The sequence below is a fragment of the Trichoderma breve genome, chromosome 3 (genome assembly GCF_028502605.1).
Source record: "Trichoderma breve strain T069 chromosome 3, whole genome shotgun sequence".
NCBI lineage: Eukaryota > Fungi > Ascomycota > Sordariomycetes > Hypocreales > Hypocreaceae > Trichoderma > Trichoderma breve.
Genome location: NC_079234.1, coordinates 4,944,826 through 4,961,612, shown reverse-complemented (window position 1 = coordinate 4,961,612; position 16,787 = coordinate 4,944,826). Strand labels below are relative to the sequence as shown.

The following is a 16,787-nucleotide window of genomic DNA, read 5'->3' as shown; positions in this document are numbered from 1 at the left end:
AAGCTGACCAAAGCGTCAAGACATGGTTCATGTTGTTGCACAGTGCCATGGTTGCTTACTCCATGACCCATGTATAGCAATCTGTCTTGTGCTTAACAAACCGAGGTTTTGGATTCCAAGTCTTTAGCCGAGAGAAACAGCTCTTTCGGCTGGTGATGGTTTCGAAACGGAGCGTGTCGCACTCCTTGGAGGTTTGTGCTTTCTCCGTGCCGTTGAAACCGACCGGAACGATCAACCACGTCACACCATTGGAGCCCGCGGTTCTAGCCTCTGCAAGCTACCCCGGAAAGGTACTTGCGACAATGACAGAAACAGGAAGCAGGCCGCATAAAGCAGAAAAAGCCAAATAGCAGAGAGAATTAAAAAAGATTGAAAATAAAAAAGAGGGTGTCGAAAGTAACTTACACGTACAGAAACGCAGCCCGCTTTTCGCCTCCCCGCACGGCGATGCGGTGCCGAGTGTGGATTCTCCACCCACTTGCATCAACGGACGATTTGGCAAGGGTTCAATCGGCTGTTGCCTCTTCCACTCGCCCATGTGCAAATACAGAATGTACTAGGTTCATCGACGGGCGATGCTGCTGCTAGGCCGTGCTAGGTAGATGCAAGCATGTACTGAGTACAGAGTACGGCCAGGAGGACAGCAAGGCTTCTGCTAAATCGGTGAGCAGGTGATATGATGACGAGGCTGTGCAGCAGCTCTTTTAGTCCAAGTACCGGCACCAAGGTTGGGCAGTGACCCATTCAAGCTACCAAGATACTGTATGCAGAGCTCCAGCCATTTCCCACCGGAAGTTGTTCCGAGTACCTTACCCATTGGGAGCACCAAGTACGAGTACCACGGTTAGTACCCAAGGGGAAAGCCATTGTCTGTGCTCTTCTTGCCGTCTATTTCCATCGGCAGGCAGTGCCTCAGACAGTACGTACCTCGTGCCTTCCACACACACCCGTCGTGCTCGCGGTTACGTCGTCGCGCTACTCTTGCAGCTACGACCTGGTGGGCTACTGCTCGACGAACTAGGAATGCAACCACACCACCGAGCTGTCTCATTATATAAGATGTACTCAACAGCCACCCCAAAGCTCCTCCTCTTCCCTAGTGCTCTCTCCTCTCTACTGGACTGCGCTTCCACAAGATTTGTTTACTTTCATATCTTTTTGTATAGGCTCAGCAACAAGCAACAAGCTGTGTTATCGTAGCTGCTGTTTCTCCCCCAGAGTAACCTGATTGTCGCCTTTTCCCCTTGCAATCGCCACTGCAAAGCTCCAACACCGCAAACATGTCTGCTGTCAACGGCGCTGGCCACAGCAGCACCTCCAAGGCCACTGATCAAGATGGCTCCTCGGTCCCCGGCTTCCAACCCCAGAACAAGATGACGGTCCAGCCGCCTAGGGGAGAAGACCTCCAGGTCAGCTATGCCGCTGAAATTGGAGGCGAGGCCAATCCCAAGGGCTGGTATGGCAGCATGAGTACGTCACTGTGGTTCTATTATCACCAAATTTGATTTGCTCCTTTTTCTGACTCTAGTTTCGAACAGTTAACAATCTTGGCGCGTGTATTGGAACATGTGGTGCAATTCCCTGCTGCGTCATCTGCCCCAACCCTTATAAGCACGTCAACCAAGGCCATGTTGGTCTCGTCACCAAGTTCGGTCGTTTCTACAAGGCTGTCGACCCCGGCCTGATCAAGGTCAACCCGCTCAGCGAGAGACTCATTCAGGTCGATGTCAAGATTCAGATCGCAGAGGTGCCTGAGCAAACCTGCATGACCAAGGACAATGTCACTCTGCGCCTGACCTCTGTCATCTACTATCACATTGTGTCTCCTCACAAGGCCGCTTTTGGTATTTCCAACGTCCGCCAGGCTCTGGTTGAGCGTACTCAAACTACTCTCCGTCACGTTGTGGGAGCTCGTGTGCTCCAGGACGTGATTGAGCGTCGTGAGGAGATTGCTCAGTCTATCGGGGAAATCATTGAGGATGTTGCCGCTGGCTGGGGTGTCCAAGTCGAGAGCATGCTCATCAAGGATATCCTCTTCAGCCAAGATCTGCAAGATTCGCTCTCGATGGCTGCCCAGAGCAAGCGGATTGGTGAGAGCAAGATCATCGCCGCAAAGGCCGAGGTAAGATTGCTACTCAGCTGGCAGCAACGTCGCCTGCTCCAAAGAAGAACTTTTTCTTTCTTTTAGCCGCACAAGAGGAAGAATGGGTCGGCTAACTCTACTGCTCCTTTCTAGGTCGAATCAGCCAAATTGATGCGCCAAGCCGCCGATATCTTGAGCTCCGCTCCTGCTATGCAGATCCGCTACCTCGAGGCCATGCAAGCCATGGCCAAGTCCGCCAACAGCAAGGTCATTTTCCTTCCAGGAAGCAGTCAGCCTCTCAGCGGAGCCGCAATGAATGCTGCTCTGGGCGACTTTGCCCAGTCCGGTGAAGGCAGCACTGCCGCCAACACACGCGATTTTGGAGGTCAGGATTTCCAACAGGCCATGAACGCTCGTGTCGTGGAAAACTTTTAGTGCCGTGCCTCAAATGAGGGCCAGCTGCTGACTCTTTGAGTGGCTTTGGTGGTTTAGCGTGGTCTACTTGATTTCGAGAAGCGACTTCCATCGTTTTCAATGACGTCTACGACTTTTTCCCATCCGAGTCTCTTCAAGATGAATGCCTTGCCTTGCGCTTGCGATATTGCGACCCAGCTCTTTCGTTTTGAGTTTGCACTCCGTCGATTATTACACGCTTGCTACGTCTCGTTTACGCTCGTTATGATGTGTTTTGTAATGTATGTTGATACCAAACAAAGGTGGAAGTGGATCTTGGGGAGAGGGAGAAAGATGATTGCTTGACATGTATGATACCCAAGATACCCAGGAGAATGATGGCCGATAAGCAAAACATTAGTTTAATAGCAGCTACTTTTGAAGTTTTAATGTAATTACTGTCTTTCACTCTAAACCTCCTATGTCATCATTTATCACGAGACGCATCTCACAGGGATTTGATAAAACGGCATCATCATTGATCAAGAACGGTGTTAATTGAGGACCTCGGTAGCAAATTCCTTGAAACTTGACTTCCATGTCTCTCCATAGCCTCCCCTCCTTGCCACCCATCTCTGGCGACAGCTTTGCTTTAGTAAAATAAAAGAAAAAAAAGACAGTTTGTAGTAAACAAAGACCAAGCCACGCCTGTACCAGAAAAGATTTGATTTCCCTCCCCTAACGCCAGCCATATTAACAGTGACAGATTAGCCCGGAAGCCTCTCAAAGAATCTCAGGTATCACATATCTACATGACCACCCCATCGGTAATTCATGAGACCATCCAAGTCGATGCGGGTGCTTTTAACCAGCTTCGCAAGATAGCCGAGAAAAATGTTGCTTTTTAGATTTTTTTCTTCTTCCTTTCATCAGATTTGCGATCGATTCTCCAATTGGTGTTATATATACACACGGCATAATGTGTGTGTGTGTGCAACATCTCAGTAGATTCGGCGCTTCTTCGAAGGGGGGCTCTAAGCGGCACTCTTCTTCTTCTGCTTCTTCTCCTTCTTCGACTCGGACTCGCCCTCGTCGGCCTTTCTCTTCTTCTTCTTCTCGGGTGTGGCCTCGGCGGGGGCAGCCTCCTCGGCCTTGCGGAGCTTCTTCAGCTCCTTCTTGCTGAAGACCTTGGGGGTGCCATCCTCGTTGAGCTGGACGTCGCCGCGCTCGTACTTTCGCTTGAACTTCTTGACGGAGAGGCCAGAGAGCTCGGCCAGGCGCTCGTACTCTGCGCTCGAGAGCTTCTTCACTGACTTGGCGGGGGCATCGGAGTCCTCATCATCGGAGTCCTCGGGGGCGTCTTCCATATCGACGTCATTTTCCTCGACGACCTCGATGGTGGGCTTCTTGGTCTTTGACTTCTTGCTCTTGGGAGCGGGCTCATCGTCCGCGTCACCCATGACGTGGTCGACAACACCATCGGCATCGGCGCCATATCTGCTGTTGTCCTTGAGAGTGAACTGTCCGGCAGCAACGATTTCTCCGGAAGGAGTCACGTTGGTGCCCTTGGGCAGAGGAGTCTTGCCCTCAAGACGGCGAAGGTAGTTCTCAAGCTTGATACGGTTGGTGAGGCCAAGGATAGCTCGCTGCTCCTCATCCTCCTCGTCCTCGTCGCCAAGAGCATCGACACGGAGACCAAGGGCGACCTTGGCAGCCAGCATACGAGCAATCTTGCCCTTGTTCTTGCCAGTAGCTTGGCCAACGAGAGAAGAGTGGTACATGATACCGTACTTGGGGGTGTCCTTCTTGGTCTTGAGAGCTCGGAAAAGAGCCTTCTCGGCACCGAGAATCTGGATGGTGGAACCAGGGGCCTTGGCCAGGCTGAGGACGGAACCGGCGTGAGAAATGAGCCGGGCACCAACCAAGTAGCCGACCAGGGCAGTCAGGTTGGGGGCAATGGCGCGCATTCGGCTTTCCAGATAAGACGTGAGTTGAGCTCGGTACTCGGTAAACTTAATAACCTGGTCCGCGAGGTCAATGGCGTTTTGCAAATCCTCCTCGGTAATCTCGACACCCATGCTGAGCTCGGCAGATGCCTTCAAAGCAACCTCGACATCTTCGGGGAGGATCTCGGAAAGATCAGCATCCTTGAAGTTGTCGCGCATGCCAACGTGTCGAACGACACGGGCGTAGGCCAGGTTGTCATTGAGGGTCTTGGCCATCTCGGGGAAGTGCCATCCGTACCACTCCTTTGTTCTCATGGCGTAGACATTGAGTTCCTTGTCAATATCATCGAGCATCTTGATGGCCTGGATGATCATCGAATCAACCTTATCAGGAGAGAACTTGAGCTTGTGGCGAGACATTGAGTGCGAAAGACCAAGGGTCATGCGGTCAATGACGTCCTGGTCGAGGCCAGGGATAAGAGACGAAACGTGTTCTCGAACGGCTCGGAAAAGGTCCATTGTCTCGGTGCCAGCGACCGGAGAAACGTTGAGCTTGGGCAGGTTGGAGATGGCAGTGCCCAGCTTGAGGTCGGCAACAGCCAAGGAGGCCTTCTTCTCGGCCTGGAGATCCTCCAGCAGAGAGCTGAGGAGAGGAGGAATCTGGCCTTGGCTAAGGGCGGCAGCCTCTTCCAGGGCCATGGCGGCGCTGTCGAACTTGACAAATTTCTTGAGCTTGAGCCTGTATGCGACAGTCTGTTAGCCCAAGGAACAAAGAAAAAAAGTGAAGAATTGAACAAGGTGCAGGAAAAAAAAGCATCACGCAGGGTATAGACAATTGGCAGGTAAATCTTACATCTCAACGAGGCGCTCAGGCTTTCCCAGCTCAGCCGCGAGATCGGCATTCTTGAGCATCTTCTTGTCGGTCGCCTTCAACAGGCCGTAGCTATAATCCTGTCAGTCGACATTCACATCCACGCGATCAAGCAATGCTGGGAGGAAGCGCTCGTGGCTGCGAAAACTGACCCTGCAGGCGTCTCGGCAAGAACAAAGAGAGACATGGTGAATGGTTGGGACTCTCTCTACGACTCTTGCGCTTGTCGATTGGATCCTTCTTCTTCCCGGGTCCCAATTGAAGGTGGTGTTGTGCGTGAGGATTCAGGGAAGAAGCCGACCAAAATTTTGGTTTTTGGAAATTTTTCAGTCGAAAGCTTAAGTCTCCACCCAAAATTTTTGGCCTTGCATTGGTGCTAATGTTTGCAAGTGGGATGGGCCGCCGGGCGTCGGCGCTACAGAAATTCCGGGTTCACTTTTGGTTCACTCACGTGGAAAGCTGTGTCACTGCAATTACGCCTCTACTCGCCGGCCATGCAGAAGTAGTTCCGAAGATACATAAGACAAGGCAAGCTCTGATAGCACCGCTCTACCTAATCCCGGGACACCGCTCGTTTTGCCCTCAATCTTGTCCGTCCATCATCGCCCCGAGGATAACTGAACGTAGAAAAGATGGAAGGCCTTTTATTCAACGTGAACAATGGGTGAGCAGCTCGAAATGTACCTTCTTTGAGCGTTACTGACGGGGGCGCAGCTACGTCGAGGGCATTGTTCGCGGCTATCGCAACAGCCTTCTCACCACACCAGCCTACAGCAACTTGACACAATGCGAGACCATCGATGGTATGTAGATACTGCCAACAGTACAGTCATTTGTTGTTGACGCTCTCCAGACCTGAAGCTGCAGCTTGGCCCTGCCTATGGCGACTTCCTTGCATCCCTTCCCCCGAACCCATCAACATCTGCGCTCGCCTCCAAGACGACAGACAAGCTCATCTCGGAATTCCGATATGTGCGCGCTAATGCTACGGGATCCCTGGCCAAGTTCATGGATTACGTGACGTACGGCTACATGATTGATAACGTTGCCCTTCTCATTACCGGCACCCTTCACGAACGAGACACGCGAGAGCTCCTGGAGCGATGCCACCCGCTGGGTTGGTTTGAGACCATGCCCGTACTTTGCGTCGCGACCAACGTGGAGGAGCTTTACAACAGCGTGCTGATTGAGACTCCTCTTGCTCCATACTTCAAGGGCAGTCTCAGCCACCAGGACTTGGATGAGCTCAACATTGAAATCGTCCGAAACACGCTCTACAAGAACTATCTCGAAGACTTTCACAATTTCGTCAACACCCATTCCGACATGGCTGGCACACCTACTGCTGAGGTCATGTCCAACATCCTTGAGTTCGAGGCTGACCGCCGAGCTATCAACATCACACTGAACTCCTTCGGCACTGAGTTGACCAAGGCAGACCGCAACAAGCTGTACCCAACCTTTGGAAAGCTGTATCCTGAGGGCACCTTGATGCTTTCCCGAGCTGATGATGTTGAGGGTGTGCGTCTTGCCGTCGATGGCGTTCATGACTACAAGACCTTCTTCGATGCCGTGTCTCTGGGTGGCTCATCCGGTCCTGGCAACATGGGTGGTGGTTCTGCCGATGGCAAGAGCTTGGAGGACATGTTTTACCAAAAGGAAATGGAGATTTCCAAAGATGCATTCACACGACAATTTACGTATGCTATTATTTATGCATGGGTTAAGCTTAGAGAGCAGGTATGTGTGATCTTGCTGCCATATGATGAGAATGGCAAAAAAGACCAAAGCGCTAACTTGTTCCAGGAAATTCGCAACATTACATGGATTGCTGAGTGTATAGCTCAGAACCAGAAGGACCGCATTGGAAACTTTATTAGCGTCTTCTGAGCGGCTCATAAACTGATGATGTATTGGCTTGGTGCAGTGTTAGGGTGTAGTATAATATCGTCGTTTCGTTTCGAGTAATTGCACGGCAAGGGTTCTTTCAGACTAGGCGCATATGGAAGAGGCGAATGATTGACATGGGCAATCACGCATCCTCTGATGGGCTCTATTGTACATATACAGATGCTTAAACTATTCCTACAACGCTTTTCGTTTTTTTCTTCATCGTCAACCCCCCTCAGCTTCACAGATCGATTTGTCCCTTCCATGTGGCAGGCGTGAGACCCAGCTTCTCAAGCATGTTTGTCCACCTCTCACTGCCCCTCTCTTTCCGCTCCATGTATTGCAGCAGCTTCTGGCGCCTGTGTACAAGCAATCTCAAATTTCTCTTATTGTGCATGTCCTTGTAGCCTCGGTTGATCGCCAGTCCTTCGGATACTGCCCTAATCTTGGCAGTCAGGATGGCGATCTGTACCTCTGAACTGCCAGTGTCTGGACCGGCACGGCCAGGCATTGGTGTGGTGTTTGGCGAAATGGACTGCGGCTTGGGTTTGAGGAATTTGTCGGTGTTGTGCCGCCCAAACTCATCAACGATGCGCCTGACGTTGGCGTGGAATCGATCCCGTGCGCTGCCGTTGCTCAGAGCCGTGATCCTCCGCAGGGCCTCGACGGCTTTCTGGTGCTTCTGGTTGTGCGCTTGCTTCCTCTCCTCCTCCGTGCTAGGGTCCATTTGCGACTCCACGACTCCGACCATGGGCTTCGTCAGGGCATAGGCGTGCTTGACGGCATCCTCGAGCTCGGCGTCGCTAAGGAAGTGGTTGCGCAGCCCGGGCGTCGTGGGCAGTTCTCTTGGCTCCTCGAGGGCATTCCCGCTTGCGTCCCTAGGTACCGCGCTCAGCGGGCTCTGGCCAGCCGAGTCGAGGGACTCGAGGAACGGCGTCAGTCTTCCTCGCACGGGATCTCCCCATGCCTCGTCCCGCTGCTTCTGGAGCTCATCCTGCCTCTTGAGGTTGGCGGCTTTGCGCTGCTGGGCCTGCGCCCATTTGTACGGATCCTGCTTCGCCTTCTTCTTCTTCTCTCGCATGGAGAGATTGGCCTTTTGGACGAGGGGGAGGAAGGCCTGTGTCGTCGGTGTCGTCGCAGGCCGCAGGCACACTAACAAGCTCGATTAGCGACGATGTCCTACCAACCACCTCAAAGCCGGTGATTCTCAGTGAAGCAACAAGAAGGGTATCATACGATTGACTGTGCCTAGCCGCTGCAGCAGGTCTATTCTTGGCGCCATGTTTGATATTGGAGATGCGGTTCTATCTCTCTATCCCACCTCTCGCAACCGGGTCCTCAAAATTTCGCCGATAGTACATGAATCAACCCACGCCTTCACAAACTTGCTGACTACTCCAAAGACCCCACCTGCTGTGGGAATGGAAAAAGCTACCTTAGTCATCAATTCACGTGCAGCTCGAGACTCCCGACAGCCTCACAACTAGCGAAAACAACTAGTCTATTCTTGTGCTAGTGCACTCAGGGCTGGCGGCACACACACTTTTCGCAAATTGTCAGTAGCCCTCGCGAACTTTTGCGAAACTTTGCTCGAACTGTTAAGCATCGCCGCCTTCTTGCCTCCTTCAACGACCAACTTTTCCCACCACCACGGAAAAATCAGTCAAGATGGCTCCCGCTAACCTGCCGTCCATTTTCAATGCCACGTCCCAGGACATCGAGATGCTCCTGGCGGCCCAGTGCCACCTCGGTTCCAAGAACCTCCAGGTGCACATGGAGCCTTACCTGTGGAAGACCCGTGTCGATGGTGTCAACGTCCTGAACATTGGCAAGACCTGGTGCGTTTTTTCCTAGCTGAGGGGAAGGGAGGAAGAGGAGAAGCAGAAGATTGCGAAGGACAAGAAAAAACAAGAGCTTCTGGAAGGGAAATTTCTGTGCAGCGCAATGGGTATGCTAACCACCTTCGATTTCACAGGGAGAAGATTGTCCTGGCTGCCCGTATCATCGTCGCCATTGAGAACCCGGCCGACATCTGCGTCATCTCTGCCCGTCCCTACGGTCAGCGTGCCGTCCTCAAGTTCGCCGCCCACACCGGTGCCTCCCCCATCGCTGGTCGCTTCACCCCCGGTAGCTTCACCAACTACATCACCCGTTCCTTCAAGGAGCCCCGCCTGATTGTCGTGACCGACCCTCGCACCGACGCCCAGGCCATCAAGGAGGCCAGCTACGTCAACATCCCCGTCATTGCCCTCTGCGACACCGACTCCCCCACCGAGTACGTCGACGTTGCCATCCCCACCAACAACAAGGGTCGCCACGCCATTGGTACCGTCTGGTGGCTCCTTGCCCGTGAGGTCCTCCGTCTCCGTGGAACCATCTTCAACCGCGAGACCCCCTGGGACGTCATGGTTGATCTGTACTTCTGTATGTTTGAACAAAATCCCCTACCCGGACCCCGTTGAACCCCAACAAGCTAACCAAGTAAACACAGACCGCGACCCTGAGGCCGAGGCCGAGGAGAAGGTCGAGGAGGAGAAGCTCATCACCGCTGCTGAGGAGGAGGCCCCCGCTGCCATCGAGTCTGGCTTCCCCGCCGCTGGTGGTGACTGGGAGGCTCCCGCCGCCGGCTTCGCTGGTGCCACTGCCACTGGCTGGGACGGTGCCGGTGCCGGTGCCGGCCAGGACTGGGCCGCTGCTTCTGGCACTCAGGAGTGGGCTGCCGAGGCTCCTAAGGAGAGCCAGTGGTAAGCGATGCGGTTATCTGGGCAAAAGGGGCGATGGGGGAAGCTTTTATTCCACGGAGCGTGGTAATTCTGGGCGGACCTGATCACAAAGGGGGAGGCGTTTTTTCCGGCTTTGCAACGGCGGGTGGTCTCGGATTTTTCTTTTGGGTCTTGAGCTAGCTGCACTGATGAGGGAAAGATACTCTCCCCTTTCGTTTTTCAGGGAGGGAAGAGGGAAAGCCCTGTGCGGCTGCTGGGGGCGGACTTAATCGTTGCCTCGCCCAAAGGTTCCTTGATTTTCCTGCGGTGCATTAAAAGGGTTTTATACAGCCGACCATGGTGAAAGATAAAAAAAGAGAATTTAAAGATATCCCCTTTACAAAGTTTCCACCCTCGTGCTATTAAATTGTCTGTAAAGTCCTTTCTCATGGACAATGAGTGTATATCCATCGTAATTCAGGAGAGTGAACTGGCCACAAAGTGTGTTTTAAAGCGAACTTTCTTTGTATTCTATGGGCAACCGAAACTCGGTGCCAATTATAGGTATGTATATATCCTCTTCCAAAGGCTGTATATATGTGTGTCCTATACGCTATCACCCAAATTTATCCACAATGCCCCCAGTATTGGTATCTAAAGCCCCCTATTTGTTATATCCTTCTTTATACTCCCACGCCCGGAAAAAAAAAAGAGAAAAAAAAAGGAAAGAGAAAAAGCCATCCGAAACAAATAAAAACTGAAGTGAAGAGTCAAGGGGAGAAAAAATGACAACCTGATCAACAGAGGAAAAGAAATCTCGCCTAGGAGTGCAGTAACAGTATTTGAATAGAAGCAGTAATGGTCGTGGTGGTGCCAGCAGTGGCCAGCTGTTGGTTGTTGTTTTTTCTCCTTCTCTCTTCTCATTTTCTGCTTTTCAAGTTCATTCGTTATATGTATCGTCTTGGCAGATGCCCCTGAAATAGACACGAACAGAGGGAAACAAACAAGGATAGACAGATGGACAAAGGTAGCAAAGAGTAGTATGCCGCGCAAAAAATAATGCGTTGCCCCAAGTTGCGCGCCCGCTGCAACTGAGCCAAGTCACAGGGTTAAGGAAATTATGAAGTTCTAGTCAAGTCGGACGTAGTGTGACTCCTATACCCATGCAAATAAAAAAGACAAAAGGGACGCGTGAGAAGCATGGTAAAGTAATGTGTGTGTGTGTGTGTGGAGAGATATGGAGATGCAGCTGAGTGTTGTCTGCTTGCGGTATGGTAAACATCCATGACACCAAGTAGGAAAGGAGAAGAGAGAAGGTGAATGACGAGCGGAAGGGGAAAGAAGCCTACTCCAGAGCCTCAGAATGTCGTCGAATCTCATCGTCGTTTAGTGCACCCATCCAGAGACATCGTTCCGTGATACCTTCGATTGGTTGGAAAGTGTACCGCGTGCTAGCTTCCAGCAGCCTCAACAGCGTCTTGACTACGGCCGCGCCAATACGGCACCGTTCAAAATTGATGAGCGGCGGAGTAGTTGGCGAGCTGGCAATCTCTGAGGGACGTTGCGCGTTGAAGAGAAGATCATGCGTGTAAATGCCGACGAATGGAATGCAGCCCCCGTCTGAACCGACCTCCATTTCAGCTCGAAGGCTGTAAAAGTTGCGCGAGGGGGTAACGAGGGCCTCGAGTTCGCCGAGGGTATTCAGGTCACGAGCTGGAACCAAATCCCACGTCTTTGACAGACGGGCGACTTCAGCACTGGATAATGCGATGGTAAGCTGCGCCAAGGTGGCGAAATTGCGATACCGCCGGCAATGCGCCGCAATGTGAATGAGCTTAATGATGCATCGAGCCCGCTCTTCAATGTGCTGGGTTAGCACAATCTCGGAAATGGCCCACTTGACCATGATATTGAATCGTGCAACAACAACTTCGACTCCGTGGGCATTGGTGTTTCTCAAAAAGTCAACCCATGAGCGGGAATCGTTGCTGGTGGCATTTCTCCAGTTCATCTCAATTAGCTCTCTCCAGTCTATGTCGTTGAGAGCATCCTTCTCTATGAGGGTGAACTGCTGAGCCAAGATATCAGATTCAAATGCCAGGATAAATGGCAGGTGGATTGAATACTTGAGCGTATTCGGAGTCTCCGGTTGAGGCAGTGGGGGAAGAGCTTCAGAAGTGCGAGGAGGCACATGCTCAGCTGTGTTGGGACCATCTTGAAATATTTCTGGCGAGAGGGGGAGAGGTGTGCGGGTCCATATTTGATCTAGATCCAGGGTTCTCTCCGTGTTCGTCAGCACCGGGCTCATCATCACCGGACTCATCGCCAATGCTTGGGCAAGTGTCATAGGAGCAGAGGAAGAATTTGACCGAGGCGTCGCAATAGGATCTCCGAATGGATGCGGTTGTGATGATATAGAAAATACGCCTGCTCTCTCGCGGGAATTGTTCGAGCCCTCATCCTCAGAGGGGGAGAGCTCAGAAGAGAGATCTGAACCGCCGACACTAGCATCTTCCAAGAACGTCTGATCTTCTGCCACTGGAAGAGAAGCCGTCTTCCGGGTCTTGACCCTCTCAATACTCTCCGTCTTTTGGACAAAATCATAGGAGAGATGAGAGCTGGAGGCTTGGTGGGAGGCATGGTGACTTCTCGTAGCTACAAGATCTGACGTTGTAGCATCATCCTCATCAGATGAACCACGAAGAACTGATCGATTGGTCCACTGGGATGTCCCTCTGTTGCTTTGACCATCATCAGTCAGACCCCTTTCAAGCAAAGGTATAGAACAGTATGACTCGTCAGAATCAGCGGTCAAGAACGAGCGCGTTTCAAGCGTGGCTATCCTGCTAGGGGCAATCAAGGTATCCCGGTTATGCGCAGTATCCAGTGGCTGCTTTCCTTTATCCCAAGAATGGTATTCGTCATCCATTTCACCCGCTTCACTCTCCTGGCTTTGGGTCTCGCTGGTATAAGAATTAGCTGTGGCTGCTTGTCCGCCAAATTCATTTGCGTCTATCATGGCTGTTTGTCTGAGCTGCTCAAAGGATTTTGGTTTTGGCTGATATCTGCCCTCTAGCTTCAGCAAGGCAGACTCAATTCCGCCGTCGTCCTCATCGGGTATCTGTGCCAGTTTCCGGGCCTCTATTTCAAATGATGGACGCATAATGGGCTTGGATGAATGTGTACTAAACAAAGACAAGTGTCGCTTGGCAGGCTTCTCGGTCAACTGACCAACGGAAAATATCTCTTGTCTCTCACGAGGGTGGTCTCCCGCACCAGAGAAGCTGCGATCGTCATCGTCCTGCTCGGCATGAGTACCAAGGAGATAGGAGCTCCGGACAGAATCAGTGTAATTTGTCAAGGAGCCAACGGAATGTGATTTCCGAACTGTGGGCTGATTATTCAAGCCGCCCGCGTTGTTGACTGCAGCTCTCAAATAGCCACCAGGACGCCGTCGAAGCATGCGAGGCGGCTCAACGGCGGGAACTTCGTATTCTCTGTCCAACAGGGAAGAATCTGTCGTAGCATCAAAGCTCCGAGCTGTAGAATGTCGCTCGAGGTGGCTGCCAAACGAAGCATGGCGCCGAAAGGAGTAGCTTGATTGCTGAGTATTCGTAGACTGGTTTCTCCTATGTACCCGCAGCGTTCCCCGGCTGAGGGGGGGCCGGCGCTGAATGCTGCGACGCATTGTCGAAAAGGAGACTCGGCTCGCATCATCTGACTGCCCTTGGCTATAGGTATGACCCAATGTTGCCATATCTGGGACGAACGGGGGCAAGGACTCCCCCTGGGAGGCGGAGGGCAGAGAGACGAGTTGGTCGAGAAGATACGACGATCTCCGTGGTGTCCCTGCCATGAGCTGCGCGGGGGGCGTTGTAGGGGGCGTCGGATCGCCGCCAGCTGTTAAAAAGGAGCCCACCGATAATCCACCAGCGGAGGGGTTGAAAGTGGCAGCAGGAAGTCTGTCACGTATGCCTGGTATATCGAAAGGGACAGTATCATCAACAATGACGATGGATTGGCTTCCGGTAGTGAGGCCCATGTCACTCATAGGTCGTGACCTCCGGTCCTGAGGCAAATAATCGCCGGTGCTTGACTCCATATGCGCAACTGAATACTCCATGTGCCGTCGGCGCCTAGTTGAAGCAGGGGTTGGAGCAGGTCTCGGGATACCCAAGCGTTCTGCTTCGGCGGCCTCCTCTTCTTCCCGGATGGCCCTCTTGAAGTCTTCAGCCACTTCGGCCCCAAGCACGTCAATCCTCACCTGGGGACGACTGGTTGTCTGGGCATAGCCGCCTTGCGTGATGATGGCTGTCCCAGGTAGCTGGTCGATACTGATGGTGTGAGCACTCAAGGAGGCGACGGCAGGCAAACTTGTGTGTGATCCAGACGACCACTGCCCTCGGTTGTTCAAGGCGCGTCGAACACCGCCCAAGAACTTCTTCATTCCAGAACCAGACATGGCGACACCAAAGATCCGGTCTTTGGGAGCATTGCGAGATACGGGCTGAAAGATAGTAGTCTGCCTATTGTCGCCAGTGGGGGTACCAGTCTCAATGTCGACAAACGGCTGACCTGGTGGGAGAATGTTGCCTCGAACGAGATTTCCTGCGGACTGCAATATCATATGTAAATCAACGTCTTGCGACGAGGAACGATCCGAGCCAGGGGCCCTTATGGAGTCGGTGGCACTGTTGTTACGTCCATGGCTTTGAGCCGGTCGAACACGTTTGCCAGAAAGCGCCTTGGGAGTTGTTGCTATAGCTCCCGGCGGCAAGATGGGAGACGTCGAGTAAACAGGGTGAGCTGCCAGCGGCTGGCTGGAGTTGGGATTCAGTGATCTCACGTTCTTGGTGGGAAATGAACAAGACACAATGTCCATGCTAGCGATGCTGAGCGGCGAAGCGGGTCCGTTGCTCACCATAGTAGTGGTGATGATCTGATGTTCGGGGGTTCCTGGGCGATGATCCGATACAGTGAAGTCTCCGAAACGGGCCGTCGTGGGGATGTCTTCAGCGCTCGAGTTGGGAGCGTCACTTAAACCGTCGGGTATGCCAGACACGGCATGCCACTGGGGGGGATCTACTCCCTCCCTTTCCCAAAAGGTAGGGTCCAGGTTGGGATCCCGATATCCAGCAATGCCCCCTGGTGCAACCGGGGCTCCAGGCCCCAGAGAATCGTCGAAATCAGGGCCATCCCAGTAGTGGGCACAGATCCGCCGCCAACATTTTTTGAGTTCTGTCAATATCTTGAGTTGAACTCTACGCTCCCTCGCATCCTGAGACAGTTCGTCGAAAAGATCGTTGAGCAGAATGCAGAAGATGACACGAAGATCGTAGTCCAGGACAAAGTCATCGACAAAGTAGTTGAGGATCCAGTGTCGCATAGCGACAAAAGTTCGAACGCGGACAATCATACCAATCTCGTCGGTTCGTTCCAGAGCCCACCGAAGCCTCGCCATGAGCATTCGCAGCAGGATGTCCGGCTCGAGAAAAGCTCTGAAAGTCAAGAAGAAATCCGAGATCAGCTCGTAGTCTAAGAAGCTTGGAGAGGTAATCTCAGCAACCAGTCGGGAAGGGGTCGCCGCAGTTACGGATCCACTGGGCGAGTAGCGTACTATCAATTTATCGTCGCAAGTGGGCTTGAAGGTGAGTTCGTCAAACATGTCGGGCTCAATAATGAGGTGTGTAGACGCATATGTAGAGGGCACGACGCGCGGCGGTCGGGTTGATGCTTGCGAGGATGCATGAGAGGTTCGAGGGAAGCGGAGTTTTGGAGGGACAAGATGACTAGGACGTCTGGATCTCAAGCCACTCAGCGGGGCACCGAGACTTCTCTCTGAAGAATGATACATGGATGCGCGGCTGTTGGAACGGAAATCGTCGGTGGGAGCGTAGGAAGAGCCTCTCAGCATCGGAGTGCCTCTGGTAGAGAACCGTGGTGTCCCTAACTTCCAGGATGGAATGTTGATGTTGAGCATCGGTACACCGTCAACATCCAAGTCTTCCAGATGTTCGGTCGTCTTGGGTCGATGATCATCTCCGTGGGTTGGCTTTGTGATGACAATCCTATATCCATCCGTATCCGTACCAGTAGGCGAATTGAAGTCACGAATCGTACCGTCCGACACAGCCCTGCGGTGCTGCGACGTAAGATTGCTGAGATCTGGAGCGTAGGCGGGAGAGATGATGGATGTTCTCGGTGTAGGCGTAAATTGATTCTCATGATGGTCCGCTGTTAAGCTGGGGGGTTCGTCACTATTCTCTGGATATGCACCCTCCAAGCCGGCAGTCCCAGGCGGCGTTATGGGGAACGTGAAATTGGGTTGGGGATATCTCTTGTTTCCACGGCGGACAGAGGGTCTGGGGAAATATTAGCAAATGGAAGTTTTTGACGTGTTGAAACGAGCCCGCATGCGTACCTCAGAAATAGTTTGCCATTATTCCCAACATTGGCAACGGTAAACTGACGCCCTTCGCGGCCAGCCGAGGCGCCATCTGGCGCTACATCCCACCGGTCACGTTCTTCATCTCGCTTCCCTATCGAGAGTGTTCTGCTTCTGCTGATAGATTTCTGCCCAGTCAAGGGCACAATTGGCCGGCCAGTAGCCGACACTTTGCGGGTCACCTTGCCCAGCGTCTTTGGTGGTGATCTTTCCTTTACATCCACAAGGTCCCCGGAGGGTTGTATCCGCCCAATGGCGTCATCTTTTGCTGCTCCAGCGCCTTGAGCTGCGGTTTGTATGGTTTTAAGTGATGGTGCTTTTCGCCGTTTCATCGAAGGCTTCGATCTCAATGCGTGGGATGGCCGCGCCGCCACAAGAGGAGGCTCGGCAGCATCCATGGCCCATCCAATGTTATGATGGGACGGAGCTCGCGTTGCTCAATGATAGCGCTTCTGGA

The 16,787-nt window shown here is 52.7% G+C and overlaps 6 protein-coding genes across 6 annotated transcripts; 3 read left to right on the top strand and 3 right to left on the bottom strand.

Moving 5' to 3' along the window:
- Window positions 1-1,280: 1,280 nt before the first annotated feature.
- T069G_05913 (SPFH domain / band 7 family domain-containing protein) lies at window positions 1,281-2,518 on the top strand (the record flags this gene model as incomplete). The annotated part of the gene is made up of 3 exons (XM_056173123.1): window positions 1,281-1,470; window positions 1,539-2,122; window positions 2,237-2,518. The coding sequence occupies 3 exons, from the start codon at window positions 1,281-1,283 to the stop codon at window positions 2,516-2,518; spliced, it is 1,056 nt and encodes a 351-aa protein (XP_056029981.1).
- Window positions 2,519-3,510: 992 nt separating this feature from the next.
- Window positions 3,511-5,480, bottom strand: T069G_05912 (snoRNA binding domain, fibrillarin domain-containing protein; the record flags this gene model as incomplete). Its single annotated transcript, XM_056173122.1, has 3 exons — window positions 3,511-5,161; window positions 5,276-5,365; window positions 5,446-5,480. 3 exons carry the CDS (start codon window positions 5,478-5,480, stop codon window positions 3,511-3,513), a joined length of 1,776 nt encoding a protein of 591 aa, XP_056029980.1.
- A 445-nt stretch (window positions 5,481-5,925) lies between these two features.
- Window positions 5,926-7,183, top strand: T069G_05911 (ATP synthase (C/AC39) subunit domain-containing protein; the record flags this gene model as incomplete). The annotated part of the gene is made up of 4 exons (XM_056173121.1): window positions 5,926-5,957; window positions 6,008-6,096; window positions 6,147-7,033; window positions 7,100-7,183. The coding sequence occupies 4 exons, from the start codon at window positions 5,926-5,928 to the stop codon at window positions 7,181-7,183; spliced, it is 1,092 nt and encodes a 363-aa protein (XP_056029979.1).
- A 241-nt stretch (window positions 7,184-7,424) lies between these two features.
- T069G_05910 (ribosomal protein s15 domain-containing protein) lies at window positions 7,425-8,465 on the bottom strand (the record flags this gene model as incomplete). The annotated part of the gene is made up of 2 exons (XM_056173120.1): window positions 7,425-8,335; window positions 8,420-8,465. The coding sequence occupies 2 exons, from the start codon at window positions 8,463-8,465 to the stop codon at window positions 7,425-7,427; spliced, it is 957 nt and encodes a 318-aa protein (XP_056029978.1).
- Window positions 8,466-8,851: 386 nt separating this feature from the next.
- Window positions 8,852-9,931, top strand: T069G_05909 (ribosomal protein s2 domain-containing protein; the record flags this gene model as incomplete). Its single annotated transcript, XM_056173119.1, has 3 exons — window positions 8,852-9,021; window positions 9,159-9,607; window positions 9,675-9,931. The coding sequence occupies 3 exons, from the start codon at window positions 8,852-8,854 to the stop codon at window positions 9,929-9,931; spliced, it is 876 nt and encodes a 291-aa protein (XP_056029977.1).
- Window positions 9,932-11,230: 1,299 nt separating this feature from the next.
- Window positions 11,231-16,728, bottom strand: T069G_05908 (rasGEF domain-containing protein; the record flags this gene model as incomplete). Its single annotated transcript, XM_056173118.1, has 3 exons — window positions 11,231-12,503; window positions 12,555-16,247; window positions 16,307-16,728. 3 exons carry the CDS (start codon window positions 16,726-16,728, stop codon window positions 11,231-11,233), a joined length of 5,388 nt encoding a protein of 1,795 aa, XP_056029976.1.
- Window positions 16,729-16,787: the final 59 nt, after the last annotated feature.